The sequence below is a fragment of the Suillus fuscotomentosus genome (genome assembly GCF_016647785.1).
Source record: "Suillus fuscotomentosus strain FC203 chromosome Unknown F5891scaffold_22, whole genome shotgun sequence".
Classification (NCBI taxonomy): Eukaryota; Fungi; Basidiomycota; class Agaricomycetes; order Boletales; family Suillaceae; genus Suillus; species Suillus fuscotomentosus.
In genome coordinates this window covers 183,478-208,924 of record NW_024539534.1, presented here as the reverse complement: position 1 = coordinate 208,924, position 25,447 = coordinate 183,478, and the positions used below count along the sequence as shown (strand labels likewise).

Here is a 25,447-nt window from a genome sequence, read left to right as displayed (position 1 = left end):
ACTCTCGATGTAAGTTTAGGATACCCGCCATTATGAGAGGCATTCAACAATACAATGAACATCAATTCATAAAAGTAGGTGACTTGTCAGTCGATTGTCAGTCATCGTATATGAGTATGCCGTGCAGTGATAAGTAGAGTCCAGATGGAGGAAGCCTAGAGCAGTAACCAAGATGGTATCACAGGAAAATAGGGTAATACAACAAGACTCCAAGCCCGCTCGGGCCAGGTACATTCAGTAATGTGCATCCCAAGCACTTCTGTATTCAGGAACGTGAACTGGGTTCGCGTTAGGCGCCAAATGCATATCATATGCTCCTTGCGGCGAGGGATCGTAGAGAGGACGGTAGCTCTGGGGTGCGTAAGGAACCCACGTAGCTTGCGTAGAAGAAACGCGCTGCAAGCGACGGCGACGGCAGCAATAGTATACGCAGATGCCCAGAAACAAAACCGAAATGACAACGCCGAAAATAATACCAATCACCCATGGTGGCAACTTGGCGTTTGATGTGGTGGTCGTGGTGGTCGTGGTGGTGGTCGTGGAAGAATGTGAGGCCAGCGAAGCGAGGTCATCGACATTTGAGCCATTGTCCAAGCGCACTCGTGCGAAATCCGCAGAGGCATTAACAGCATTAGTGATTGGCAACAATTGTATGTACGGGGCATTGGTGCCAGGAGGTGCCCCGTCGACAAAAGAGCCGAAATCAATCAGGAGGTATGCATTGCGCACTGTTCAATTTTAGAACCTGGATGTTCTAGAATAGTAGGTATCCAGACTCACAAAAGGCCATGCCGAGGACCATATCGTACATCACCACGCCATCCTCCGTATCATCGTACGAGAATGGTTGGAACTTGTTAAAACAATTATAAAGCTGGCAAGAATCAAGGTTCACAGACTCACAGCTCCAACACACTGGTTGTCGCCCATATTAAAGTTGAGATCAAGCGGGTGAATAGGGAATTTGATTCCAGCGAACAAAAATGTAGCATTAAGTTCTTGGTCGCAGGGCAGTGCCCAGATTTCTCCTAAACCTGCGATGTTCGTGAAAGAGGCACCAGGAACATTACCGTAGAGCGCCTCGGCAACGTGACTGTCATGACGTATCAGAGTAGATGAGAAATTTTTTACAAGGAACTTACGAAGGAACTTGGGGGAACGTGAAACCTGTATCAAAGACGACAGTCGCATTATTAGGATAAGGTGTATCCGTGACTTGAGTCTTGATGGTAATAGGTTTGCCATCTGGACCGATGATCCCATTCTCGTCAAGTAATGTCATCCAATGCTGATTCCCGGGCACCATGACCGACGTGACTGGGTGTTGAGGTTGTGTCTGAATATCTTCATATTCAGTCAAGACTTCTCCGATAGCAAGGTCGCCTGGATAAGGTTCGTCAGGGTCGTCAGAGCGATCGAGAAGAATAGCGACGAAGTTCGATATGGTGTCGTTAGAGCGGAAGATTCGGTCGAGAGGAGGGTCTGCAGCCGCTGTCCCACCGATGAATCTTATCACAGAGCCTGTGTATGGCCCAAGGCCGATGAGGCCATCGACGGATTGTGTAAATCCATCCGTCGAGTTTGCAAATACTTTGTATCGGTTAGCAGATATGATAGCGGATGAGATGCATAACGTACTGAAATATTGGGCGTCAATCTGATACCCGGCGAATCCCATCGTGGCTGAGAAGACTTCCCCTTGAGAACGGAAATGAACAACGGCATCTCATTAATATTGTCAAAAAATAACTCACCAGCAGCACCTCCAGAGGCATAGCCAATTTCAGCCTGGTAGTGCTCGTCAATAGCACTAGGAACCTGAGATGTTACAAAGAGATCTGAACTGAAGGCAGTAGCAATGTCAGGCTTTTGAGTTGCAAAAACATCGCTTGCGAGTAGTTAACTTTCCTGCCGGTATCGATCAGAACACCGAACAATTGTCCATTCAAGGTGATGTTTGTCATGTACTGGATATTCTGGTCATCTTCCACAGTGCTTTCGAGGCCGCTGATGCTTGTCCTTCTCTGAAGCTTGGACCTAGAGATTCCAGTCTTGCCGTGCAGTTCAAGATGAACCCCTTTTGCAGTGTTCAAGGTGACTAAAAAGCCAAAGAAAAAAAGTAGCAAAAACGACCTCATGGCACTGGAAAGTACTGAAGAGAAAAGAAATAAACCGAGATGCTGAGCCTTCAGGGTTATATGGGGGTCGGCTGCATGTTTTACGTTGACAGCACAGCCTGAGCTTCATGAATTGATCGGACGGGCGTTCAGAATCCACGTGTTGCTCGCAGTGCTTAGAGCTCACCATTTTCGACCGGATCACTTCATTGGTTGTCGTGCATGCTCTTCTTTGTCTGTCACGAGTTACAGGCACCTGCTAAGAAGGAAAAACCATTTACATTCGTCTATAGGGAGACTAGGCGGTAGCATCCAGTTTGGATGGCCCAAGGATGGCCTACTACTACTTGTACAATCTGACAATGCATTGTCATTCAGCACTACTAGGGCACATAAGGAGGTCACTCACAATCATGAATTTCATTCCAGTACAATGCAGTAGATGATCAGGCCATTTCCAAGGCGATTCCAAAGCACGCTGATATGATAGAACGTGACGTTGAGAAGGGAAGATGTTTGATATGAGAGCCTAGTAAAATTGCTGTGCAACGGTTGATGATTTGATCCCACAAGATTTAATTTCATCACATCAAGTTACATACGTTCTCGTTTCCATCCTCCTCCACGCCGTGCAGGCTAACATATTATTAACGCTTTAGTGGCGTCATGATGCACTCCTTCATCACACTTTCCTTTGTTTCTTCGTTGTGTTCGACGATTTCTGTCCTTGCTCTCCGAATCCCTTTCGATGTCCACGTTCAAACACCTGCTAACAACCCAACCACCCATTTCCCTCGTCAATCGTCTTCCAATGGCATATTACCTGTCGGGAACACGCAAAACTCTTTCTACTACACGAATATCATGCTTGGTGGTCAAAACATATCAGTGATGCTGGATACGGGAAGGTAATACAAATTTCACAGCCATTGCGGGTATTTGTTTATTTGCCCATTTACAGCTCTGATCTATGGGTGACCGGCTCCATACCTGGAGCAACAGACACAGGTAGTTCTCTAAAACTTTCATACGCCAGTTGGAACAGCTGCTGGTCAGTCGCTCAAAGTTATAGTTCTCACGATTCATTACGTCCATAGCCAGGCGACATCTATACCGCACCTTTTGAATTTGCTGGGCAATCTGTCAGCGACCAGGCATTCCGTCCGTGTCCTTTTTTGTATCACCGCTTCGTTTTCTGACATCCAGTGCAGTCCTTGTTGCAAATGTATCATCTTTCTCCACAAATATTCATTCGGAAGGGTATGACGGTCTCATCGGCCTTGGCCCAAATTCTGGTTCCTCGATATACAAGAAACTCGACGGAAATTCGGGGAATAACCCAATCAACAGAATTTTCGAACAAACGTCCTCAAATGACTACATAACTATGATGCTCAGTCGCAAAGGAGACCCAGGGAGTAATATCACTGGCCAGTTCACCATAGGAGAACTCGTTCCAGGATTCGAGAATATTACCAGCATGCCACATTTGTCGATTGAAAAGGTTTACAGAGTGACTGATGTTGACCAGCATTGGCAGATTGTAACAGACAAGAATAATGGCATCATTGGGCCTGACGGACAGCCGATCAAATATTCATCGATTGCCCCCAAAGCTCCTGACGGCACAATAGTGGGAGTTTTAGACTCTGGCTTCACCCTGCCTCAAGTGCCTCGAACGGTGTCGGATGCCATCTATGGGCGTGTACAGGGTGCCGAATGGTCGGTTGCAAACGAAGCTTGGCTAGTACCTTGCGGGCAACTTATCAATGTTACCTTCAATTTTGGGGGCGTTTCATATCCTATTCACCCACTCGATGTATCGTCGAGTGACTTTGGGGTGACCTTCTCAAATGGAAACCCAGCTTGCCTGGGAACGGTATGTGACAGTTCCGCATAACACGAAGTTGTTCTAAATCTGGACCTTCCGAATAGTTCCAACCAGTCACTTCTGCATTTAGTCTTCTTGGAGAGTATGATATGATTTTGGGAATGGCTTTCCGTAGGTTGTCGACCTGTTCTGACAATACCTGTTTGACACATTCGCAGTGCGGAACACATACGCCCTGATTAATTATGGCAATTTCATCACCGGCGGCTCAAATTCCAATAATCCCTACATCCAATTGCTCCCGCTCACGAACGTCGAATCCGCTGTCAACGACTTCATTCAGGTCCGGCTGAACGGGCAAAACACAATTAACTCTTCTCAATACGCCCTACTTCCTGCATCACAGGAACAACACTCGCCTGAGAGCGCCGCGGAGAAAAAGCAAGCATACGAGGAACTGGTTCTAAGTCGTTGGCCTTACATCGTTGTCGGAGGCCTGGTGCTCTTGATTCTCCTCATAAGTTATTGCGTGTGGCGTTGTTGCTGTCGCCGCAAGCGGATGGCAAAGAAAGCTGCCAAGAAGGCTGCCCAACAGAATGGGGGGGCTGCTTCTGTGGACGGGTTTAAGAGTGGTCCCTATGCGCAGTTGCATGACTCCCAGAGTACGGCGAGTCTTGTTATGCAACCAATGCGTGGGTCTACCGTCGATTTCGAAGAGGACTATGGTGGAAAGGATGCATTCACAAGGAGTCGATGATACTTGCCACACGAACTATATGTAGTCTAATAGATTTAGTCTACTTCAGCTGCAGGACACTAATAGTAGCTGGCTACTTCTGTTCATTGTTTGTATTCGTAACTTTGATAATGTTCAGATCTCAAATACCAATATCAAGTCCATTTCATGAAACTGTCATTATAGTATGTACACGCAAGCCTGTCTTATGACGATATGTATGCTACAACTTGAGATCCAGAATGCCCATTCCAAACCATCCCATTCATTAAAACGCATCTCGGAATCATTATGCAATCGACAGAATGCTTCGTAACCAATACTCAGCACCCCTGAGCACGCAATTGCCACTGGTGTTGCTAGCGCCCATATAGACGACATGAGCCAGGCCCACAGTCATTGCCACTGAAAGGAGGCCACCGAAAGAAACTAATATTGGGTCATACAGCGCCTTCGCCTGTTTCGGCGCGGAGACAGCTGGCTGCTGTGGTTCCTGAATGCGCCCCTCCCCTGACAGTAGATCGAAGATACTGGCATTCAACTTGAAGGCCTTGTTGGCCTCTTCCAATACAGCCGCTGGCGAATCAAAGTTCAGAAAACGGAAGTAACCCAAAGACGGTGTATAAACCTTTCAATGTGGTGTCATCACCAATACCAGCGTTCAGTCCATCTCTGTACCATTCCTTGATTTTCTTGAGATCCCCCATATTCGCAGATTCACTACTGTCCAATTTCTTGAAATCGTAAAATTGTATACCATCTCCTCGATCCGCATCCAGGTCGTATGCCTTGGCTATACGTCGCCGTATGAATTGGCCGCCACTCATGTCACCGAGATAGCGGACGTAAGCATGTGCAAGTAAACATGTGGGATCTGAAGACTCAGAAAGCTCCCGGAGGCGCGTGGTGTATTCCACAAAAGGCTTGGGAGGTGACGCCATCAACGAGCTGTGCGATGGGTGCGTCTGCCATTCTGCTTCGGGGACCCCAAGTAAATATGATATGTCTTGAGAGAGACTCGGAGTGCGTGCAAGCAATGTAGGATTATACGTTGGTTGTAGCGTTGGGTATGACGGGTGCGTCTCTAGACCCCGCTCGAGTTCGCTGAGTGCGAGTCAACACATAGTATGCAATGTGACTTGAATGAAGCTTACGCGTATACGTGCCACAGCATCATTAAGAAATACAGGTATTCTTGCTTGTCCAGCTCACCCTTTGCGAGCCGGACGCCGCCTTGACTGTGCTCTGCGGATTCATGAGCCTTGGACGTGCCAGCCCGAAGCAACGACGCCATAGGAAGTAAGAAATCGTAGTCATTGTTGACCTCCATTGCTATCAAGATGGTAGAATAGCGAGAAAGGTTCACGCAGTCCAGATGGAGGTCGCCTTATAAAGAAGTAGTATATATACAGGCTGTCAGATCTAAATGGCCAGTGGCTGAAGCAGAGTATAAGACCCGAAAGGACTAGATATCGATACTGTAGAACACCGCAAAGAGGGTCCGAAGTGAGGCGCGAGTTATGCCCTTTGTCTCAGAATAATTCATCTGCCCGTAGGAAGCACTGCATCCTTGGTCCGCCAAATATAGGGACTTTATCGCGGGGGTTGTGAGGACTTGGAGGTGACTCGAAGGTCGTGTGGGGCGCCTAGCCAGAGGAACACAGTAAAGGTCTAATAGCAATCTCAGCGCATCATCACCGTGACACCAAAATGGACATTCGGGGTTATTACTAGAGTTACGTGCTGCGCGTTTAATTTTGATCGGCGCTTAATTCACCAAGTCTCGGCGTATGCCAAGTCCGTCTTACCATCACTGCCCGTTAGCACACAGTGAGTCAAACTGCATCAAACCTTCGCCACAGTCCACCTAGATAGACAACTATCATTACAAGACAATGACTGCGGTGCCGGACTGTGCAGTATGTGAATGATTTTTGAACCAGGATGACTCGTGCATGAGTCAACGCCGAGATTGATTCTTGCGCTGCTATAAACACTATTGACAGAGGCATGAAAGAGATTCAACTCCTCGTACCTCAAGATCAAGATGGAGTCTATTCCCCCTTCATATACTCCTTCCCCACCATCGCCGTCATACTCGACACAGCTTCTCCCAGGGGAACAGACGGTTGAGGAAACTCAACGACGGTCTTCACAAATCCATAACACTGGAGTCTTTCGTAGAATAACAGACAGCATCACACTTGTTTTAAAAGATCAGCCGCTAGGGAGCATAACGCCCGTTTACGGAAGAAATGGACTCGTTCGAGGCCACATATCTTTGCGAAGTTCAGAAGGCCTCGTAGAGGTCACCTTGAAGGTAGAGTTCACGTCTGTCTTCAAATTAGCATTTATCTTATTTTCCCCAATAGCTCGAGGGTCACCTTCGTCTTGAGACATCAGGGACAGCCATTACCACATTGGTTGCATCTGACTCGTATTCTTTGTGGAGTTCTTCGTCCACTGCCGGTGATCCTTGTCCTAGGACCCTACCGTTTGCAATATCCTTTTCTTCTGTTTTCATGGATGGATGTCAACCGCAACCTTTACCCCCCTCATTTGAGGACAAATTTGCGACGTGCTCCTACACTCTTAGCGTCGTAGTCTCAAGGCCTCGACGACTCTTATCTTCTAATGATTCGTAAGTACGAGTAGCAGTGTTCAAAACTCACATTCCCTGATTCCACGATTTGCAGCCTCGTGGTACCCGTATGTTATCATCCGCGTTCTCGCCCACACACACCCATGCTTCCGAGCGACGTGCCGTTCATGACCACGGTGAAGAGCTCCCCTGAAGAATGGCATCAAGTACTCTCTACCATGAATGCAACACAGAGTTCCAGGCTCGCGCCGGTACAATGCCTTGTAAGTCTTTGAGTCAAATTGTGGTGTCCTCATGTCTCTAACTGCTGTGATAGCTCTTTATTCCTTCAGTACAGGTTTATCCATTTTCTGAGACAATACCGTTCCATCTCCAATTGCGTGCCCCATCGAGCTCATTAGCTCCATTCTTGGACAAATTTGCACCTGATCACAGCCTTCCTGTGCTCCTCTCAGGAAAGATCACCATCCGCGTCTACTTACTCCGCCAAGTAGTTCCTAAAGTCTTCGAAAAACAAAAGGTGTCCAAACGAATAATAGGAGAAGGCAAATTGACATACTCCTCACCTTTACCCGACAATCATTACTCATATCGCAACGTCCCCCTTGGGGAGGGCATTGACTGCTTGGACTGGGATGGGGAACTGCGATGTACCGAAGATGTCACGGTCGGAAGCTTCGCAACAGACCCGCTCTCAGTTAGAGTGAGTCTTGAGCCATGGTCCTTATGATTTCCCTGCTGACATCATGTTTAGGATTTTATTGTACTCTCCCTGGAACCTCTGCAGCCACTCAAGTGCCCGCTTCTTGCGTCAAAACACTTACATCCGATTCGTCTGGTGACAGACCCATGGTCGGATCACGCAGTGACTTGGTAGCATGGCTGGGACCGATTACTTACAAGATCACCCCGCTGCGCACGGCTCTCTTCCGCATACTCTACTCTATTATTTATACGCAGTAAATTCACATTCCCATTAAGTTCCTAACCCGTTTACTAATCTGTCTATTAACGACTAGCTTATATCTCCTAGTCAAGTCATTGGTTCTCTGAGCAGCACTGCAATACTATCCGGGAGTCGTTGGGAGACCGTATTACTATATTTGCTGCGATGGCGGAACATTTGTCACCAACCAAAAGAGCATGAGACTCTTTTCAAGCAGAATAGAACCGCTTGAATTGTACCCGGGTTGAAGTGTAGCCAACTTACGTACGAACGGACCACGCTCGAGCAACCCTCGAATGGTATATTCCATACCCCTTGTTGAGAGGCGGCAATGCTTGTATGGCATACATGCATCCATTTCAAGTTCAAGGCTCGAGAGAAGAGCCAGACTTGATACGAAGAATTATACGAAGAATTCGGAGATGAATTTACGACCGCCATCGCAACGGGGCACTATATAGCAACTTCGCTAAGGTTTTGTGCCAACAAGCAGACTTATAACTTTACGGTGGAGTACCAGGATACTGCTATTACTTTCTCAAGAGGCTAGTGGCGGCGGATGTGGCAGTTCAGTGGATCTACTAGTACAGTGCGTAAGTGCATACTAGCAGCACGTTTGATACTGAGCGCTGAGCTTCTGAGCCCTCATATCCATAGCCTCGAAATGTAAGGGTCCAGTCTCCATCTCGTTCTTAATGTTACATATATGCTACAACATTCATGAACCCTCAAAATCCGGTAAGCTCCCAGCCAACCACTTCCATCCATGTGAACATTCCTTAGAATCATCAAATTGGGCGACAGCAATTGTTATCCTTTCATAATTGGCAGTCACAACTCCGCGAAAATCTTTCGGGGTACGTTAGTTGAATTGTCAAGCATGCAGACAGCACTCACATGAGGAGCTCTGAGAACTGACGGCGAAGTCGGCATAGACATCGATCTGGTACGTCGATGTCGAGAGGGAACGGCGCTGTTTGAATTTGAAGCAGCCATAGATTCCTCTGCATCATTCGTACTACCAGATGTGCCTCCGTCGGTGTCGTGGATATTATGAGATGAATCAGAGTAGTGGGTGCATACTGCCCTGCACTTTGATTCAACACTTGAATCTATCGATTGCTTTGCAGAGGATGGCACTGCCACAGACGTCGCCGATGTTTGTGTCTTAAGTTCCACAATATCATTTTCTGCTCAAGCCCCATTCTTCAGTGAGTAATTCACGTGAATGGTACTAGATCAGAAACTCACCAGAAGTCCAGGCCTCAGTCTCATGAGCCTGCTTGCAATTATTGCCGTTGGGGCAGTAGCCTGCTGCGAATGCCTTGCAAGGTATCCCTGTGGGACATGTGTCAATAAAATAATTGCGACTGACTATGGAGTACATACTATACCCACCCATCATTACACCACCACCAATCACTCGCCAGGTAATAGGATAATAATCATGTGCCTTGAACTCTTCCTGAGGTGAATGCAGTTTTGGAGGCAAGTGAGATGACGGTGTCTCACGGGCCTGATTATCGGCTTTCTTTGCCCGTTTACTTTTCTCTACATCATGAAAACTGTGATGGCTTTACCAAAAAAAAGACATCACATCAAGAGAGCACGTACAACCTGCATTTATTGCCCTTAGGACAGCTTTTGTGTGCTGAGAAGAATTTGCAAGGTTTAGCTGTTTTGTAATGATGAGCAACCAACCATGGCGGAAAGTAGCTATCGGAAAAACTCACTCCTATATAGGGTTTGCTTCTCCTTCGCCTGCTCTGCTTTTCTGCGGGTGGCGGTTCGAGGTTTCAAACCAGTTAGAGTATATCCTCGATCGTAACCAGGGTATGCCACATTGCCACAGCGTGGTCCCGCGTTGTTGGGATATTGTAAGCTCGGTGACGATTGTGAGAACGCAGAAGGGAGATATTCTGAAGGGACAGGTTCTTCGATGGTTATGACTTGGAATGCGGCATTCAAACTCTGATCAGACGGGCTGGAGTTCGAAGAGACATCGCTGAAATTGTCAAAGGCGCCTCTCGTGTCGAAGCGGTATGGTTCCGTATGTGGGGCTACTGTGTATATGGCATACGCTGTGTAGCCATGACTATGGCCGATGTCTTGATCCCACCCCTTGAGTGGTGTTCTCGTGTGCACCTCGTGTCTGTTGGGGTAAGCATACACTAATGGCGGTATTCCTTTGGAATTCCTTGCATGTAAGTCTGTGGGAGACGAAACGAACACTAGGGACACCATACCTTGTGGCGCACTTTCCGGTAGCGAATGCACAAAATGGCATGCTGAACCACGTCGACAATGTCCGGCGGCGTAGTAGCGACATATTCTCGTGTGCACGGGTTGTTCGTTAGAATAAGCATTCTCTGATGGCGAGATTTCTGCGATGTAAGTCCGCGGGAGACGAAGCAAACATAGAGACATCATGCCTTGTGGGACGTTCTCTGGTTGCAGATGCACAAAACGGCACGCTGAAGCGCGCCGACAACTTCCAGTCGCATAGTAGCGACAAAGTGTCGACGACTGTAAATGCATTTTCTTCTCCTTAGCTGGTATGTAAGGAAATCGCACTTCTGCGTCACTGCCTGGGCCACTGTCGGCACTGATGCAAGCGCCAAATTGTCTGACGTATACTCACCGAAGTTAGAAGTGCTGCGGGAAGCCTTGGCCATTTATATAGAAAGATAAAGAGAAAACTCTGTGTTTGTTAAGGAAGATAGGATGCAACGGCTGTTAACAGAGTCTACAAGAGGGTCCGCTATTCACGATCCCTCCAATAAAGACACAAGTGACGACCAAGTGAGACAAAGATGCTCATGAAACGCGACTTTCCAGTTGCGAACTTGAATCGCGCACAATGGTTAAATCCGAAACCGGCTTAGCCCCGGTCTGGACTCTGGTAGAAATAAAGAGGGCCATCGACGTAAAACTCACCGCCGGTGCAGTTAGCTTTCTAGCCATGTGTTCATTTTCTAAAGATTATGAACTCTCTTGGCTCGAACAAACAGACTTACTAAATGGAACACGTTGAAGTGCAAAAATAACAACAATAAGAGAAAGACCCATACTGAGGCTATAGCTTCGGAGCTTGGCCCGTATATGTTCCTGTTTTGCCAATTATGCAGCTTGAAGCATATAACAAAGTGCGTCCATACGTACCTTATCTCTTTGTCCCCTGGGCGCAAATGAGACTGGCGGTCATCGGACACTTGGGTTACAGAACCACACTGCACAACAAACTACAAGCTTAAGTAAACTCAATTTGGTAACAGGTTTTAAGATTGACCCCACCACGAGCACTTACGTTACTGATCAGTGATTATCGCCTCGAGTTACAGACTGGTAAGAGTACATCGGTATTATTGACGAGCACATGTACTACAACTGAAAAACACGGTACACCGCAGTGCGCGATGCGCAGAGCGAAATAGAAGAGAACCCGAGAGGCCGCCTTATCATATATCATACAAAATAATTCAACACGATCATCATCATTTCATGTCATGAGCCGGTGCTCCCGCTGCGGTCGCGAAGCAGGGGTGTCAGTTCCGTAATGGGAGGCGTAATAACAGACGAAGATATTGCATCAGAATCAGAACCCTGTTCATTAGCAGGTGCAGCATGCGGTTTATTTGCTTGGGAAAGATGCCAGGGTCGGGTGACATCTGCTTTGCAGACAGGACACTGTGAACAAGTAAGAATCGCCATGCCCCAAATGATTTGAGACACAATAACCCACCAATTTCTTCCGGTTGATCAACCACGAATCAACTTCCTCCAGATGGAAGATGTGATGACACGGCAGCTCCCGGACGCAATCTCCTTTGACAAATTCCGATAAACAGATGGCACATTCCACCTGCGTCTCGCACCATGGTATCGGCGCATGGCTCAGTGCTTCATGAGATGTGGAGGGCGACGATGCACTATGATCTGAAGGACCCGACTCGAGATCAGTGTCGTGTGCCCCGATTGAATGGGCTCCATGTGTCATGGTTCCCTCATGTTTCTCCCATGCAGTGCCATTCCAGACCCGCCATGGAAAACCTTTGACAACATTTTCCGGAGCACGATCACGTTGTGCTGCACGAGCCATGCGGATGCGATGAATGAGAAGTGTGACGAATGTGAGACAAGAGGGGAGTATTAGGATGACGATGAATGTTAATATTGGGCTGAATGGTCGACTTTGAGCAGCGAACTGCGAGAGGACATTGACACTCACGAATACCATTCCCAAGCTGAGTATTGAGTCGTGATCAAAAGTGAAAGCGTTTGTAAGCCAGCATGAGAGGTCGTAGACGAGCGTATTAACAAAGATAATTCCTTGTAATCCGACCATGTGATGTAGGTGGAAGCAATTTCGACGTCAGAAGCGTCGCCTGGAACATTTCAACTGTGGTTCGATGGTTGCATGAGAAAAGAGCGAACCTGTACTATACATATTGACAAGCATGTCTGGTTGACCGCTGATGTCGGGATCTTGGCCCCCGATGACAACGGCCCTGGCACCCAGTCTCTGGGATTCCCTGACCTAACACGATATCAGAAAATCGGGTCGAGGATTCTGGACGAGCACACTCACTTTGTCCACAAAGGAGCATTGGCCTCTCTGCACTAGTGCGATCCAAGACTCGCTTGGATCCGGTTGGTGGGGACCACATATGCATAACTTCGGGCACCCCGAATTCGAATGACGGTCTACCAGTAAGGTATCGTTGCCAGGGCATGAAGTCGTGAACGAGGACAGTGGAATGACATAACCTAAGAGTGGCTCCTTGAGTTCCCGACCAAAAGCCGCAGGCCTTGAACGGAAGGTTAGAGGCGGTGACCGATCCACCACAGAAACAGAGCTTTCAGCGCCCCAAACCCAACCCCACAACCAACTGCCCTCTTGGGAGGTCGCAGACAGTTTGCGAAGGAAGCTGAATGGTTGCGCGTAGACCTGAATTACAAAGAAAAGGAGCAATAAGACTAAGGACGCGCGAGCCATCATAATGCAAGCCTCCTGGGAACGGGAGAAAACACAACGACAGCGATAAGGTGGGTTCTTGAGTTAACGGAACTAGGTATATGGAAATGACATCTTGCAAAAGCTGTTATGCGTGTTTGGAGCACCTTGTTCGGAAAAGTCCGGACATATAACTCGTTTGACCAACGTGAGCCACTTACCATTGGACACCTATAACGAGCTCACTGTCGTAATGCAACACAGATCTTCAAAGCCCGTCTGTGGTTTTGCTGTGCCTTGAACGAACGAACGAACAGCCCACATGTGCACAACGCTTCATGACCCCCTAAAGTGCACAGATGGAGAACTCGGTTCAACCTCCTTCGTGAACACGGGTCTTTTAGCGTATGTTCTGACATCCCTTCCTGACTTTGGTCGTCTTGCATCAGCAACCCTAGCTTCAAAATTAGTCCACAGTATCTTTCAAGAGCATCCTCATTCTATCACTTACTCTGTAACTTTTGTCCGGTGTTCTGATGCAAAACCTGTTTCAAACCCGTTGCTGAACTTTTGGCTGAGGATGATACTCAGAAAAACACATTGTTCTCCAATGAAGATATTACGAACCTTGTCGCCTTTTCTACTTCTGTTCAAGTACTCGAAAGGCTGTTCAGTTGGAGGTACCCTCGTCATCTTTCTGCACCCCACCAGTCTCATTTGCCTCATCAGAATGAAAGACCGAGGATCCAACATAAATCAGTCCTCCTGCCGGAGTCGACGCATTCCGGAAAGTGCTGTGCAGGTTGTCCCTTATACTCCACCGTCTACGGTATCCATCACTCGACGGCCTCCTCTAGTTCTTTCACTCTGAAATAGAGGAAGGGGATAGTTGTCAAGTCCAAAAAGCCACGAAACCACGAAGGGGTTTCTCCATAGTTTTTTAACTCTGGAGCTGAGAGATATTCAAAAGGTTGAAATGTTTTATTAGCGCCGATTGCTGCCGTTCATGAGTTCCTGCTCGAAGAATGGGAGCGCAAGCACCCCATTCATACTCTGCTGGCTCGTTATGAGCGCATGTACTCAGAGGTTTAGTATCATTGCGGTCTACCACGATCCCGGCGAAATACTTGAAATGTATAAAGAGGAATTCACTTTCATGATCTATGCGACCAGGACTCTTACGGGTACGAAGTCTGATACAAACACTTCATTTCAGGGCCTTTAAACCCTGTCCTGGCTAGTAGGAATGAACATTGCCTCCTTCCCGTTGACGACAAACACCCTATAGTGGTCAATGTCAATGCGATAGTTTCAAGGGACCAGGGTTATGGGGACTAAGTAGCAAGTCAAAAATTCACAGCCAACAACATTTAATTAATCCTGAACTATCGCAGACCGAGGTATCCTCCAGGGCCTTCCGCTCGTTCATTCAACCATTTGATTGCTAAAAGGTCGCACCCTAGTGAAAACCGTACAGACGTAAGTAATTCAAAAATTGGCATTTGGGCGGCTGATTGTTCGACTACAAAACACGGGCTTATGACACGTGGAACAAAGAGGACTCGGCTTGGGGGAAGTTCATGAGCGACCATTTCTACCTTTGGTACTTGGGGAGGGCAGGTCAGGTGTAAGCTTCTGCCCTTGCTCATTTTCGGTGTCTGTTCACCCCCTGCTTCCCAGGAGGACACATGATTCCATAAAACTGCTAGCATGGATATAACTATCGTATCCAAAAACAAAACAAGAATACGACTAAATGTGAGTTCTTGCGAGTTGATGTAATCGGGAACTGAATTTGTTCTGGTTGCAGCAATGGTATGAATCTATCATGAGAGATGACTCGAGAGAAACGCGAATTTTCTTATGATTCTCGAAAGACTCATAGTGCGTTCATAACATACCTCGTTTCGAACAATTTGTATTTTAATTCCGATCATTACTTGAGCCTGCAGGGTCTGCTGTGAGACCTGAGATGAGATCTGGTCAGAGGACATGATAGTATCCAACAGACAGAGTCGGTAGTGAGGTGTACGTCGTACGAACGATCTATGTTATTGGAGTGCTCGCTTTATAGGACAGGATCTGAGGCGGTTTGAAGCAGTGTTTTTTTTTTGTATCCATTGAAGTGTTACTATATAATAAGCCGGAAGTCGACGTAAATCGATCGAAACTTGGTACACCCCATAGTAATGGGAACAACAGGATCATGGTATCGTGAAGCCAGAGAGAGATATCGTTGCTCGAGTTATAGCATAAGTAGTTGATAAGTAATCGTAACTGTACATGACATAGTACATAGTGTAGCATATTCATATCACGCTCCGCGCATTCAAAGGCAAAATAAAATGGCAACTAATACTCCTCGTCCGAGCTCTCGTCAAAGTCCGGTGTGATGTCTGTCATCTCGTTCCACGCTTGACGAAGTTGTGAAACTACCTCCATCACAGATCCCCTATCACCGTTAAAGCCTGCGAACGAAGCCGAGCGACGAATGACGCGTGATCGTCGAGTGTCAGTAGTCTGTCTGACTTGATGGTGAACCAAGGTAGGGGGCCTTGAGCTGTCCTCCATGCGATCCTGAAGTCCTCCCCAAGCAGCTTCTTCCTCGTTTTCTTCTTCCATTTCTTGTAATATGGCTCCAGTTACCGACGACTCTCTTCGAATTTTCGCGCTCGGCGGGGCAGCCTGTTGAATCTTTTTACGGAACATTGCGAAGATTGAATCACGAACGCCCTTGTTAAGCCCCGGTTTAGAGGGCAAGGAGTGCTTGAGGGTCCGTTGAGGCGGATCAGATTGTTGTGTGTCAACGGATTCATTTCGTGGTTCGAAGGGCCGCCGGGGAATATGAACAGAAGTGTCTCCGCCTTCAAATATGCTTTCTCTAGGAAGAATAGTGGTCGTGACTTCTTCCAATGTGGGGAGGGTCTTCATTGGCTTGGGGGAACGTGGAGACTGCTGCAACATAGAAGCGCGCTTCGAGATAGAAACACTGCGAAGCTGGTGCTCCGACTTGTGCCTCGAGAGCGCATGTTGTGGAACAGCTGGGCTGGCACATGCCCTCTGCATAACGTTGCGATAATGGTAGTCACCTTGACCACCTAGAGTGCGCAATGAATCTGCGCGAGCACAGCTAGGAGAGCAAAAGCAGAAATCGTGATCTTCCACCGTCGGTTTGCCGCAAAAACATTCTTGGACACCGATATGGACCGATGCGAAAGCGTTGGTGAAGATGAGAGGGTTCATTCTAAGTGATCAGGGACTTACAACCGTCGTCGTGTACAAGGATCTTATAGCTATTGAATCCTGCATGGTTTACTGTGGCGGAACACTCATATAGTGGACTGTGGATCAGTGCAGTTGTGGTCATTCGGGAGTATTCGATGGCTGTCATTGTGTAAAGTGAATGCAAAGCGGAGCTGTAAAGAGCACAACACCCACATGGGAGATGCATTCGACACAGATGTCTGACCTCCACATGGGAGTTGTCTTTGGACTAGTAATGACGTCGTGAATATTTGGGAATTTCCACTAGCTCATGTCGATGTGTAAGATTAGTCCAACTTGAAACTTGCCGAGTTGTACTTGATTTGAATTTAGAATTAGATGCACTTGTGATTCATCGGCAGAAACCATTACAGAAGAGCCGGGCAATCAGACAGCTGTAGTTGCATGGAGTTTCTTCATATCTAAGCTGGGGCATGGCGCGAATGATTTCCTGAAAGCACCGGTGGTCTAGTCTGCTAGCAGCTGGTAAAGTTAACGGCAGAAAGCTTGTCGCCAAGGTACGGATGCGAATGACGGTCTGCCCAGAGCTGACCGAGAAAGATTAGGTTTTCGCCCTGTGTTCCCTCCATCGCCACAATTATAAGTTGCAGAATTGCTTTAGACAGGACCTCTGGATCGTGGAGATGGACTGAGTTTAACAATGACATATTAAATATATACATATGAAGGAGTCCAGTCCTCGAATCGGTGCCTCGTCGCGATCCGCAAGTTGCAAGTTGCAATACTTGTGTGGAAAGTATCAAGACTGAGCTAGTCTCCCCTAGACAGATCATCAATGAAAAAGAATGACGATAGTCGTTACTTCTTACTATGAAATTGACCGCTATGCCAGGGCCTTCATCGATGATCTCTGTATGCCGAGTGCTCGAAGTGGTGGAAGGTCCAGAAACCCACCAGTTGTAATCGCAGAATGGAAATATGAGATCATTCAGTTCTACGATTCCAAATGATGTGATCATTACAGTAATGGTCCAGGTTTTCGAGCTAGCTGGGTTTCCGCTGGCAGTTGACCAGGAGCGAGACCATGGTATAGGGCCGTATAGACGTACGTAATACAAATTCATGTAAATCAAGTTTTCACACGGTTGGTGCTGTTAGCTAGCAGAAACAACCATTTGAAAGTGCTCCTTGACTATATCATCATATGGAGCGCTGTGGATAAGCCAAGTGGCCCCAAACTGGCCAGCTCAGCCTGAAATTTATGGCTTATAAGTTAGCCGCGGACCTTCTTGAATGTAACCACGATCATTTCCCTGACATCGTTCTTCGGTTCTTGCATATGGCATCGTACGGGCCGTACTGGAGTTATAAAGACGAGGTCTGCAGATTTTTGCAGACCATCTTTCCCCAGGTCAATATGTGGCGCTCCCTCAGGTTAGCCTCTACGCTTGGGCTTTGCGCTTCAGCGTTTGGCCAGTCAAGTACGGTGGACTCGTATATAAGTACTGAATCCCCCATTGCCAAAGCTGGTGTACTTGCAAACATCGGCTCCAGTGGTGTTGAGTCGTCTGGAGCTTATGTGGGTTCTGAAGATACCAAGTATTTGAACTGCTGACCCAAATTCATGCAGCCCGGCGTGGTCATCGCCAGTCCTAGTACCACTGATCCAGACTACCTGTACACATGGGTCCGGGACTCTTCGCTCGTTTTCAAAATGCTCATTGATCAATACACCTCTGGGCAAGACACCACCTTACGTGGTCACATCAATGACTTCATTGTCGCCGAAGCAAATATGCAGCAGGTCCCCAACCCAAGTGGAACTGTCTCCACTGGTGGCTTAGGCGAGCCCAAGTTCAACATCAATGAGACTGCATTCACTGGGGCGTGGGGTCGCCCCCAGCGTGGTATGTATGATAAATGCGCAGTGGCATACTATCGCTAACAGGGAAAACAGATGGTCCTGCGTTGCGTTCAACCGCCATGATCACCTATGCAACTTGGCTTATTGCCAACAAAAATGAGACATACGTCACCGACTCCCTTTGGCCCATTATCAAACTCGACCTAGACTACATCATGAACAATTGGAATGAGACGACGTGAGGTTTGCTTAATTCAAGCACTCTTGTCCTGAGACTCACACAACGGTTAAGTTTCGACCTGTGGGAGGAGGTTGATTCCTCTTCATTCTTTACTAGCGCTGTTCAGCACCGCGCACTTCGTCAGGGCTCCGCTCTTGCCACTGCAATCGGCCAAAGTTCAGTTGTCAGTGGATACAATACCCAGGCCAACAAGATTCTCTGCTTCCTCCAGGTGCGTACAGCGAGTCTTCCATGTAGTATTTTCCCAAAGCGAGCATCTCAATAGTCATTTTGGAACCCCTCACCTGGCTTCATGACCGCCAACACCGGAGGGGGCCGTTCTGGCAGAGATGCGAACACAGTGTTGACATCCATTCACGTCTTTGACGTCGAAGCTGGCTGCGATGGTGTTACTTTCCAGCCCTGCTCTGATGTTGCTCTATCCAACCTCAAAGTCTATGTGGACTCTTTCCGTGAGATATACGACATCAACGCTGGCATACGCGCCGACCAGGCTGTTGCAACTGGACGGTACCCTGAGGATGTGTACCAGGGTGGTAACGTAAGGTCTTTATCCTATTCCTGATCTTATTTCTCAACTGTCCGTAGCCGTGGTACTTGGCATCCTTTGCAGTTGCCGAGCAGCTCTACGACGCCCTCATCGTGTGGAGTAAGGAAGGCTTGCTGACGGTAACAGATGTCTCTTTCCCCTTCTTCCAACAGTTCGACGCAAGCATTAAGCCAGGGACCTACAGCTCCTCGACTCCAACTTACAGCACTCTCACAACAGCGATCAAGAATTTCGCAGACGGTTTCGTTGCTACGGCTGCGAAGTACACTCCCTCAGGTGGAGGACTGGCTGAGCAGTACACCAGGAGCGATGGCACACCCAACAGTGCTTTCGATCTCACGTGGAGCTATGCGTCTGCGTTGACTGCATTCAATGCAAGAGCTGGTGAAACATCTGCCAGTTGGGGTGCTGCGGGTCTTTCAGTTTCCCCCGCATGCTCTACTAGCAAGGCCTCAACTGTTCCGGTTATCTTCAACGTCAACGTTACTACTGTCGTGGGACGTGAGTTGATTAATGCAGTGAACGTAACCAAGTTTATTCAATTCTGCCGCCTATAGAGAACATATACTTGACTGGCTCTGTCGGTGCTCTGACTGACTGGAGCACCACCAATGCTATTCTCATGTCCTCAGCTGACTACCCAACCTGGAGCAGTACGTCGAATCTTTTTTTTAAGTGCAACATGTACTAACACCAAGTCCTAGCGGCCGTCACTCTTCCAGCGAACACACAAATTCAGTATAAGTACATCATCGTCAACAATGGTAATATTACTTGGGAATCTGATCCCAATAATGAGTTCACAACGAGCATGTCTGGCATTACAACCCTCAACGACGTGTGGCGGTAATACATTCTGGACGACTTCTTATTAATAATAGCACAATCATATCCATACCCAATCAGTTTCCATGACTTGTTGCGAGTTGCGTGACCACGGATGAGCGCGTAAGCGTGTATCTGTTACGTAAAATGCCGTAGTACTGCCTTGGCCGAGCTGGCACAGGCTGATAATACTACTTAGCTGAGTATAAGCAGTTCACGACACATCTGATATCTTCCTTAAGTTCTCATCATGTCCATGCTAGACAAATTCAAGAAGGGCGCACAGAAGGCGGGCATTCAGGCCACGGCTCTCGTCAAAGAAGGCTCCTCGCGCGTGGCGAGTGGCTCTAGAGACTTCGTGCAAGGATTCACGCTGCCGGGGGAAGCTGAGAAGGCAGCAAAGATCCTTGAGAGTTTCCTTGGTGCGCATATTCTTTCCAACGACATCGACAACATCACTTGCTGAATGCTTTGCTGCCACAGCTAACCCCAATCATCCCGAATCTGCACTCAACTCAGTACCTACAGCCGTCCTCCAGCGTGCAAGAGGTGACATCCATCAAATCTCAGCTCACCCCCTCTCACTTACTAATGCGCTCAGGTCTCGCCGTATTTCAAGTGCTCAAGGCTGGATTCATGTTCAGCGGGAAAGCTGGCTCTGGCCTAGTCATCGCGCGGCTCCCGGATGGATCATGGTCTGCGCCCTCGTGCATAGCAACTGGTGGACTCGGGTGGGGCCTCCAAATCGGCGCGGACATCACAGATTTTGTGATCGTACTGAACAGCGAGGATGCAGTCAAGGCATTCAGCATAGGCGGAAATGTCACCATCGGCGGAAACATCAGCGCCTCAGCGGGCCCTATTGGCACTGGCGGGAGCGTCCAGGCCACCTTGGCTCACCCTGCACCCATGTTCTCATACTCGAAATCGAAGGGTGAGATATCTTATATTTTCATCTTAGTTTTCATTTTGACCGTAATGTGATTGTTAACATGATGTGCTGATACGTGCCACAGGTCTTTTCGCTGGTCTCTCGCTGGAGGGCACTGTTCTTATAGAGCGGAAAGACGCTAACCGCGACTTCTACGGATCACCTGTACCTGCACGTGATATCCTTGGCGGGCGTGTGCCTCCACCCGAAGTTGCTTCGCGTTTGTACGAGATCATCGAGGCTGCGGAAGGACTGGATGAGACAGGTGTCCCGCAAGCTGCATACGTGCCTAGTGCTACTGGCGAGCATATGAACATCGGAAGTAATCACATGGTGTTTGATGCGGAAGCACATTAATGGTTGGTACTGGCTTTGAGTAGGCAGTGGTGTATATATGAGCTCCATGCTTTTCCCTTGTATTGATTTTTCTCCAGCTCTTATGGTGTAGATCTTATACCTGATTGCAATCCCATCATGTCAGATCCTCTAATTATTCGGGGAGGGTAGCAAATATAATGCATATGTAGCACATCCAGGAAGGTATCAACATCCAGTAATGTGATGAGTAATAATAGCATTTAAAGCATCTAAAGCAGCTCGACTCCAAATATGTATGAAGTTCAAGCATCTGGCAAGACAAATGTATCCCAGAATCCAGCGGTTCCGTTGGTTGTAGCTGTATCTGTAGCGTCGAGGCCCAGCAATCGCATCACGAGGTTGTAGATCTCGACATTCTGGAACCCTGGCATCACGTATTCTCCTGTGCCATCATCCTCTCCTCGTGCGACCACAGCCGCTTTCGCGCCCTGCGAGAAAGGCCCGTGTGCGACAAAAATGGCATGCATCGACGGGTCTTCGTTGTCATAGCCGTGGTTCTAGGAAGGTGCGATGTGTTAGCTCGATGACCTACAGATACGTTAAGGTGAACTCACTCCAGTTGACATTCCATCTTCGCCGTCCGTGTGGTCAGTCAGCGCGTAGCCTGTGCGCGGGACAATCCACACAGGGGCGATGCGGTAATTGTGGGAGAAATGGTATCGTTCGGGCATAGGCTCCACTGTGCCTGCAGACATCTTACCGTAGTTGAATACGTCGAGGTTTACCAAGGAGGTGCCGGGGTCGGTGGAGAAGCTCTCAGTCGTGAACACATCGAACTGATCCGGGTGGGAAAGTGTGTACTCGCACAGACGCTCAAGGGCCTCGGTCACGTTCGTGCCAGGAGCGAAGCGTAAGCCCATGGATGGCCAACCTGAACAGCGCAGAGTAAGCAATCCGCCACTTAGTCGAAACATTCCGGTAAGCAACAGACTATATGATGGAATTACTTACCATCCACCCTGGTAACACCTTTCCACGACTGACCAACAATCTCGTCAACATATATCCAAGTCGGGTGGCTGGTGTCCATCATCCCATGGTCACTGACGAAAATGATATCAACAATATGAGTGAGGTTGCGCTCCCCCAGTGCTTGGGTTAGGTTCCGAGCGAAAAGATCGATAGCTGCGAGACTCATCTGTAGTAAGTAGCAAGTTTTGAAAACGAAAATAAGTACATCAACCAATGGAATTGACGCAATGCTTACATTAACGGCCTTGGACATTGGACCTGTTGCATGGCCAGCTTGGTCTAGCGACGGTTCATACCCTATGAAACAATGACATCAGCATGTCACAAGAGAGAATCGACGAGGACGAAATGACAAGCAGAAGAAATAAACATCGCTCGGCTTAGAGCAACAGAAGTATACTGGTCTAGAAGCAGAGAAAGAAAATAGATGCAAGAACACACCAAGAATAAGCTGCGGCCGCTCTTCCAGCGGGAGATCAACCCACTCTAAGAGATTGGAAAGTTTCTTCTCGAGAGCGTAATTATTCTGCGTTCCACTTCAGATCACATCGTATCCTGTTTCGAGTCCAAGACTATACCCTTACCTCCCAAGGTAGAAAATATGTAGAGTTCACGCCCGAGGATGTAGACCAAGGACCAGGCCTGGTCAAGTGAATAAAGAGCAAATTAAGTTACAGAGGGAAGAAAACCGACCACATGAGGTTTGCGGTGATGATGCCTGCACGTTCGGCGGTTTCCCACACCTAATTTGTACAAACGGCAGGAAATGCAGAGGACAGGGAGGCCGACGTATGTGTCAGTCAAGTGACGAGACGGACGTGCAAAGTTACAAGAGGTGAAAGGAAACGTATTAAGAGGGCATACAAAAACAATTCGGTGGGTACTGACAGGTTCACCGAGCCACCAGCTCGGGTTCTGCGCGGATTCAACACGAGCATAATGGAATGTGTCTTGGAAAACGGGGTCCCAGAAGTTCTACATGGCCAATGTGAGAATGCCAGGCAGTTGATGAAAGTGGTAAAGGACGAACGTTCGCAATGATGCCGTGTGACTCAGCGTAGAGGCCAGTCCTAGATGTAGCATAAACTCGTGTTGAGCAATATACGGGTAATATTTACATCAATGCCCAGTGATTTCTGAAACAAACGTCATTTATATGTATCAATTACTTCAACAAATTATGACTCACGGAAACGTCAGAGTCTGCAGAGAGGGAAGTGTTTAGTGTTAGAGCAAAGAACCGAAAGGGAATGCGCACGGGGAAAATAGGCTTCATGTACTTTGCCCTTATACCTTCCCGACTGATATCTAGTAAATGCGGCGTGAGTCCACGATCCAAATAATCCGCACGAAGACCATCGATCGACACCATAAGCACTGTCTTCTTGAACTCGTGCGTTCCATTCGAATACAATGCGTTCCTGCCAATTCTGGTGTCATCTTGAGTACGGGGCCAGAGTTCAAATAGGGTGGCAGAAAGAATAAGCGAGAGGAGAACACTGAATCCAGCAAAACGCTTGCGTTTGTGTGAGGGGGCAGGGGAAGTGGGTTGCTGCTCGACATCAGGTTCGACAGCGTCATCAACTTTCAAGAGTAAACCGCGTCGCTCGTCGGGCGTGGCTGATGTATCGGCATCATGTGTGCGTGTCATCGTGCAAGACGACGAAGAAGAACTAGAGAAAGTCGAAAGGGAAGGGAAATGATAACTTATCACAGAGGCCGCGTAAGAAACAGACTGTATGTGGCTGTGCTCATACGGTATTACCTTCTGCAGCCACGTTTGAACTTCGCAATGACATGGCCCGGGATCCTGGGCTGGACAGTGTCCTTGCTCGCCTTCATCAAGGCCCAACTCGTGATTCTGCTCCTCCATGTTCTTTCTGCGGGCCCTATTCCACGTCATGTGGCCTTCGAAATGGATGGTAACCGCCGCTTTGCACGTCTCACTGGCCGCCGCGCGGTTGACGGTCATTCAGACGGGTTCCATACACTTAAGCAGGTACATCCCTTGATCCTGCTTGAGTCATGGAGACCCCCTAACATTGGCTACAGGTATTAGAGACATGCATGCGCCTTAACATACACTGTGTTACGGTCTACGCCTTTGCGATCGAAAACTTCAATAGACCACCTGATGAGGTCGACGCGCTCATGAAACTAGCAGAAGAGAGGCTCGTGGAGATAGCACAGAATGGGTGAGATTTTATTTTAAATGCATTGCAGTTAAAGTGCTTGCTCGCCTGACGTCACTGCCTGCGATTACTCTTCAGTGCCCTCTTAAGCCAGTATGGTGTACGCCTCAACGTACTTGGCCATCGCAAGCTGCTACCTGTACATGTTCAAGTCGCAATTGATAAAGCGGAGGGAATGACGCGTCAGAATAACAGGTATGTCCCCTCTACCCTCGTCTTCTATTCTCAACATACTCCGACAGAGCAATATTAAATGTCTGCGCACCATACGCCTCGCGCCATGAGATGACATTGGCGGTACAAACTGTCGTGCAGCAAGCCCTTGATAAAGAGAGCTTTGATTCTTTGTGAGCACAGATATTTCCTTGGCCGTTTGTTTTAATTTTCAACTTCTCTCACTCCGTGTTTCATGCTAACCAATACACGCAGATTGATCACAGAACAAATTATCGAGGAAAATCTCATGACTTCGCTTGGGGGCAGTCCGCCGCTCGACATTTTCATTCGCACGAGTGGCGTGAAGCGATTGAGTGGTTTTCTGCAGTGGCAGGTGTGTCTCTGTTCCTTCCCTGTCTTTCGTCCTCCCCATCACCAATCTCTATTCATTTGCTTGTTTGTCTTCTATCTCCCATTTCAAAGAAGTGGCTATTCTCTTTCTTGATGTTGGTGAAAATGGCAGCCATATACTCTTCCAAAATGTTGTCTTCACCAAACTCATCCGTACCTCTCCAGTGCTGCGAAAACACACAGATTCACATGGTGAATACCTATTGGCCCGACTTCGGCCTCTGGGATTTTGTGCCCATTTTATTAGATTACCAACGGAAGGTGTGGGCACAATCGAGTAACTGAAGGTTTAGGCCTAGGTGAGACTTATCAAATTTCGTACTAGGTGTTTGCTAGTGTAGTGGACATTGTAGTACCAGGCATTCTTATTTTACAGCGTCCTTCACCAGATATCGCTCGATAAAATTCTTTGTTGTTTTCTACCTTCGTGAGTTCCTTTGTTGACTATGCTTTTACTCGGCTTCAACCTGGAGATAAGCATACTTTTATGATACGGCAAGGTTGATTGCAGATGGT

General features: G+C 47.9%; 12 protein-coding genes across 12 annotated transcripts; 6 read left to right on the top strand and 6 right to left on the bottom strand.

Annotated features, from left to right (window-relative positions):
- Nucleotides 1–3: 3 nt before the first annotated feature.
- F5891DRAFT_1163806 (aspartic peptidase domain-containing protein) lies at nucleotides 4–2,138 on the bottom strand (the record flags this gene model as incomplete). Its single annotated transcript, XM_041365338.1, has 7 exons — nucleotides 4–728; nucleotides 781–853; nucleotides 904–1,093; nucleotides 1,143–1,590; nucleotides 1,639–1,698; nucleotides 1,755–1,843; nucleotides 1,885–2,138. 7 exons carry the CDS (start codon nucleotides 2,136–2,138, stop codon nucleotides 235–237), a joined length of 1,608 nt encoding a protein of 535 aa, XP_041226895.1. The 3' UTR covers nucleotides 4–234.
- Nucleotides 2,139–2,674: 536 nt separating this feature from the next.
- F5891DRAFT_1028855 (aspartic peptidase domain-containing protein) lies at nucleotides 2,675–4,839 on the top strand. The gene is made up of 6 exons (XM_041361504.1): nucleotides 2,675–3,025; nucleotides 3,079–3,125; nucleotides 3,154–3,168; nucleotides 3,272–3,996; nucleotides 4,053–4,119; nucleotides 4,167–4,839. The coding sequence occupies exons 1-6, from the start codon at nucleotides 2,784–2,786 to the stop codon at nucleotides 4,703–4,705; spliced, it is 1,635 nt and encodes a 544-aa protein (XP_041226894.1). The 5' UTR covers nucleotides 2,675–2,783; the 3' UTR covers nucleotides 4,706–4,839.
- Nucleotide 4,840: 1 nt separating this feature from the next.
- Nucleotides 4,841–6,444, bottom strand: F5891DRAFT_1108116 (heme oxygenase). Its single transcript, XM_041363685.1, has 3 exons — nucleotides 5,839–6,444; nucleotides 5,313–5,788; nucleotides 4,841–5,260 (listed from the first exon to the last, which is right to left on the bottom strand). The coding sequence occupies exons 1-3, from the start codon at nucleotides 6,012–6,014 to the stop codon at nucleotides 4,974–4,976; spliced, it is 939 nt and encodes a 312-aa protein (XP_041226893.1). The 5' UTR covers nucleotides 6,015–6,444; the 3' UTR covers nucleotides 4,841–4,973.
- Nucleotides 6,445–6,472: 28 nt separating this feature from the next.
- Nucleotides 6,473–8,145, top strand: F5891DRAFT_1108113 (uncharacterized protein; the record flags this gene model as incomplete). The annotated part of the gene is made up of 5 exons (XM_041363684.1): nucleotides 6,473–7,004; nucleotides 7,057–7,325; nucleotides 7,381–7,549; nucleotides 7,603–7,989; nucleotides 8,041–8,145. Coding segments are annotated over exons 1-5 (1,203 nt in total), but the record flags the coding sequence as incomplete, so codon positions are not given.
- A 918-nt stretch (nucleotides 8,146–9,063) lies between these two features.
- Nucleotides 9,064–10,659, bottom strand: F5891DRAFT_1187592 (uncharacterized protein; the record flags this gene model as incomplete). Its single annotated transcript, XM_041366872.1, has 6 exons — nucleotides 9,064–9,081; nucleotides 9,130–9,422; nucleotides 9,484–9,570; nucleotides 9,622–9,797; nucleotides 9,847–9,907; nucleotides 9,966–10,659. The coding sequence occupies 6 exons, from the start codon at nucleotides 10,657–10,659 to the stop codon at nucleotides 9,064–9,066; spliced, it is 1,329 nt and encodes a 442-aa protein (XP_041226891.1).
- A 793-nt stretch (nucleotides 10,660–11,452) lies between these two features.
- F5891DRAFT_1028840 (uncharacterized protein) lies at nucleotides 11,453–13,342 on the bottom strand. The gene is made up of 5 exons (XM_041361503.1): nucleotides 12,821–13,342; nucleotides 12,667–12,769; nucleotides 12,461–12,617; nucleotides 11,975–12,410; nucleotides 11,453–11,919 (listed from the first exon to the last, which is right to left on the bottom strand). The coding sequence occupies exons 1-5, from the start codon at nucleotides 13,229–13,231 to the stop codon at nucleotides 11,737–11,739; spliced, it is 1,290 nt and encodes a 429-aa protein (XP_041226890.1). The 5' UTR covers nucleotides 13,232–13,342; the 3' UTR covers nucleotides 11,453–11,736.
- A 380-nt stretch (nucleotides 13,343–13,722) lies between these two features.
- F5891DRAFT_1028835 (uncharacterized protein) lies at nucleotides 13,723–14,483 on the top strand. The gene is made up of 2 exons (XM_041361502.1): nucleotides 13,723–13,760; nucleotides 13,814–14,483. The coding sequence occupies exon 2, from the start codon at nucleotides 14,193–14,195 to the stop codon at nucleotides 14,409–14,411; it is 219 nt and encodes a 72-aa protein (XP_041226889.1). The 5' UTR covers nucleotides 13,723–13,760; nucleotides 13,814–14,192; the 3' UTR covers nucleotides 14,412–14,483.
- A 1,055-nt stretch (nucleotides 14,484–15,538) lies between these two features.
- Nucleotides 15,539–16,429, bottom strand: F5891DRAFT_1187590 (uncharacterized protein; the record flags this gene model as incomplete). The annotated part of the gene is made up of 1 exon (XM_041366871.1): nucleotides 15,539–16,429. The coding sequence occupies one exon, from the start codon at nucleotides 16,427–16,429 to the stop codon at nucleotides 15,539–15,541; it is 891 nt and encodes a 296-aa protein (XP_041226888.1).
- A 1,399-nt stretch (nucleotides 16,430–17,828) lies between these two features.
- F5891DRAFT_950597 (glycoside hydrolase family 15 protein) lies at nucleotides 17,829–19,916 on the top strand (the record flags this gene model as incomplete). Its single annotated transcript, XM_041374982.1, has 8 exons — nucleotides 17,829–17,990; nucleotides 18,042–18,318; nucleotides 18,369–18,513; nucleotides 18,568–18,727; nucleotides 18,782–19,057; nucleotides 19,105–19,567; nucleotides 19,624–19,719; nucleotides 19,771–19,916. 8 exons carry the CDS (start codon nucleotides 17,829–17,831, stop codon nucleotides 19,914–19,916), a joined length of 1,725 nt encoding a protein of 574 aa, XP_041226887.1.
- A 225-nt stretch (nucleotides 19,917–20,141) lies between these two features.
- Nucleotides 20,142–21,598, top strand: F5891DRAFT_1222630 (uncharacterized protein; the record flags this gene model as incomplete). Its single annotated transcript, XM_041369448.1, has 4 exons — nucleotides 20,142–20,313; nucleotides 20,375–20,440; nucleotides 20,493–20,825; nucleotides 20,908–21,598. 4 exons carry the CDS (start codon nucleotides 20,142–20,144, stop codon nucleotides 21,177–21,179), a joined length of 843 nt encoding a protein of 280 aa, XP_041226886.1. The 3' UTR covers nucleotides 21,180–21,598.
- On the bottom strand, nucleotides 21,317–23,911 carry F5891DRAFT_1172598 (alkaline-phosphatase-like protein). Its single transcript, XM_041365599.1, has 12 exons — nucleotides 23,431–23,911; nucleotides 23,362–23,375; nucleotides 23,291–23,308; nucleotides 23,203–23,242; nucleotides 23,061–23,147; nucleotides 22,866–22,915; nucleotides 22,757–22,814; nucleotides 22,614–22,698; nucleotides 22,408–22,469; nucleotides 22,152–22,338; nucleotides 21,755–22,071; nucleotides 21,317–21,697 (listed from the first exon to the last, which is right to left on the bottom strand). The coding sequence occupies exons 1-12, from the start codon at nucleotides 23,821–23,823 to the stop codon at nucleotides 21,443–21,445; spliced, it is 1,566 nt and encodes a 521-aa protein (XP_041226885.1). The 5' UTR covers nucleotides 23,824–23,911; the 3' UTR covers nucleotides 21,317–21,442.
- A 1-nt stretch (nucleotide 23,912) lies between these two features.
- Nucleotides 23,913–25,320, top strand: F5891DRAFT_1108100 (Decaprenyl diphosphate synthase-like protein). Its single transcript, XM_041363683.1, has 6 exons — nucleotides 23,913–24,171; nucleotides 24,225–24,367; nucleotides 24,443–24,559; nucleotides 24,607–24,711; nucleotides 24,794–24,914; nucleotides 25,097–25,320. Exons 1-6 carry the CDS (start codon nucleotides 23,965–23,967, stop codon nucleotides 25,214–25,216), a joined length of 813 nt encoding a protein of 270 aa, XP_041226884.1. The 5' UTR covers nucleotides 23,913–23,964; the 3' UTR covers nucleotides 25,217–25,320.
- Nucleotides 25,321–25,447: the final 127 nt, after the last annotated feature.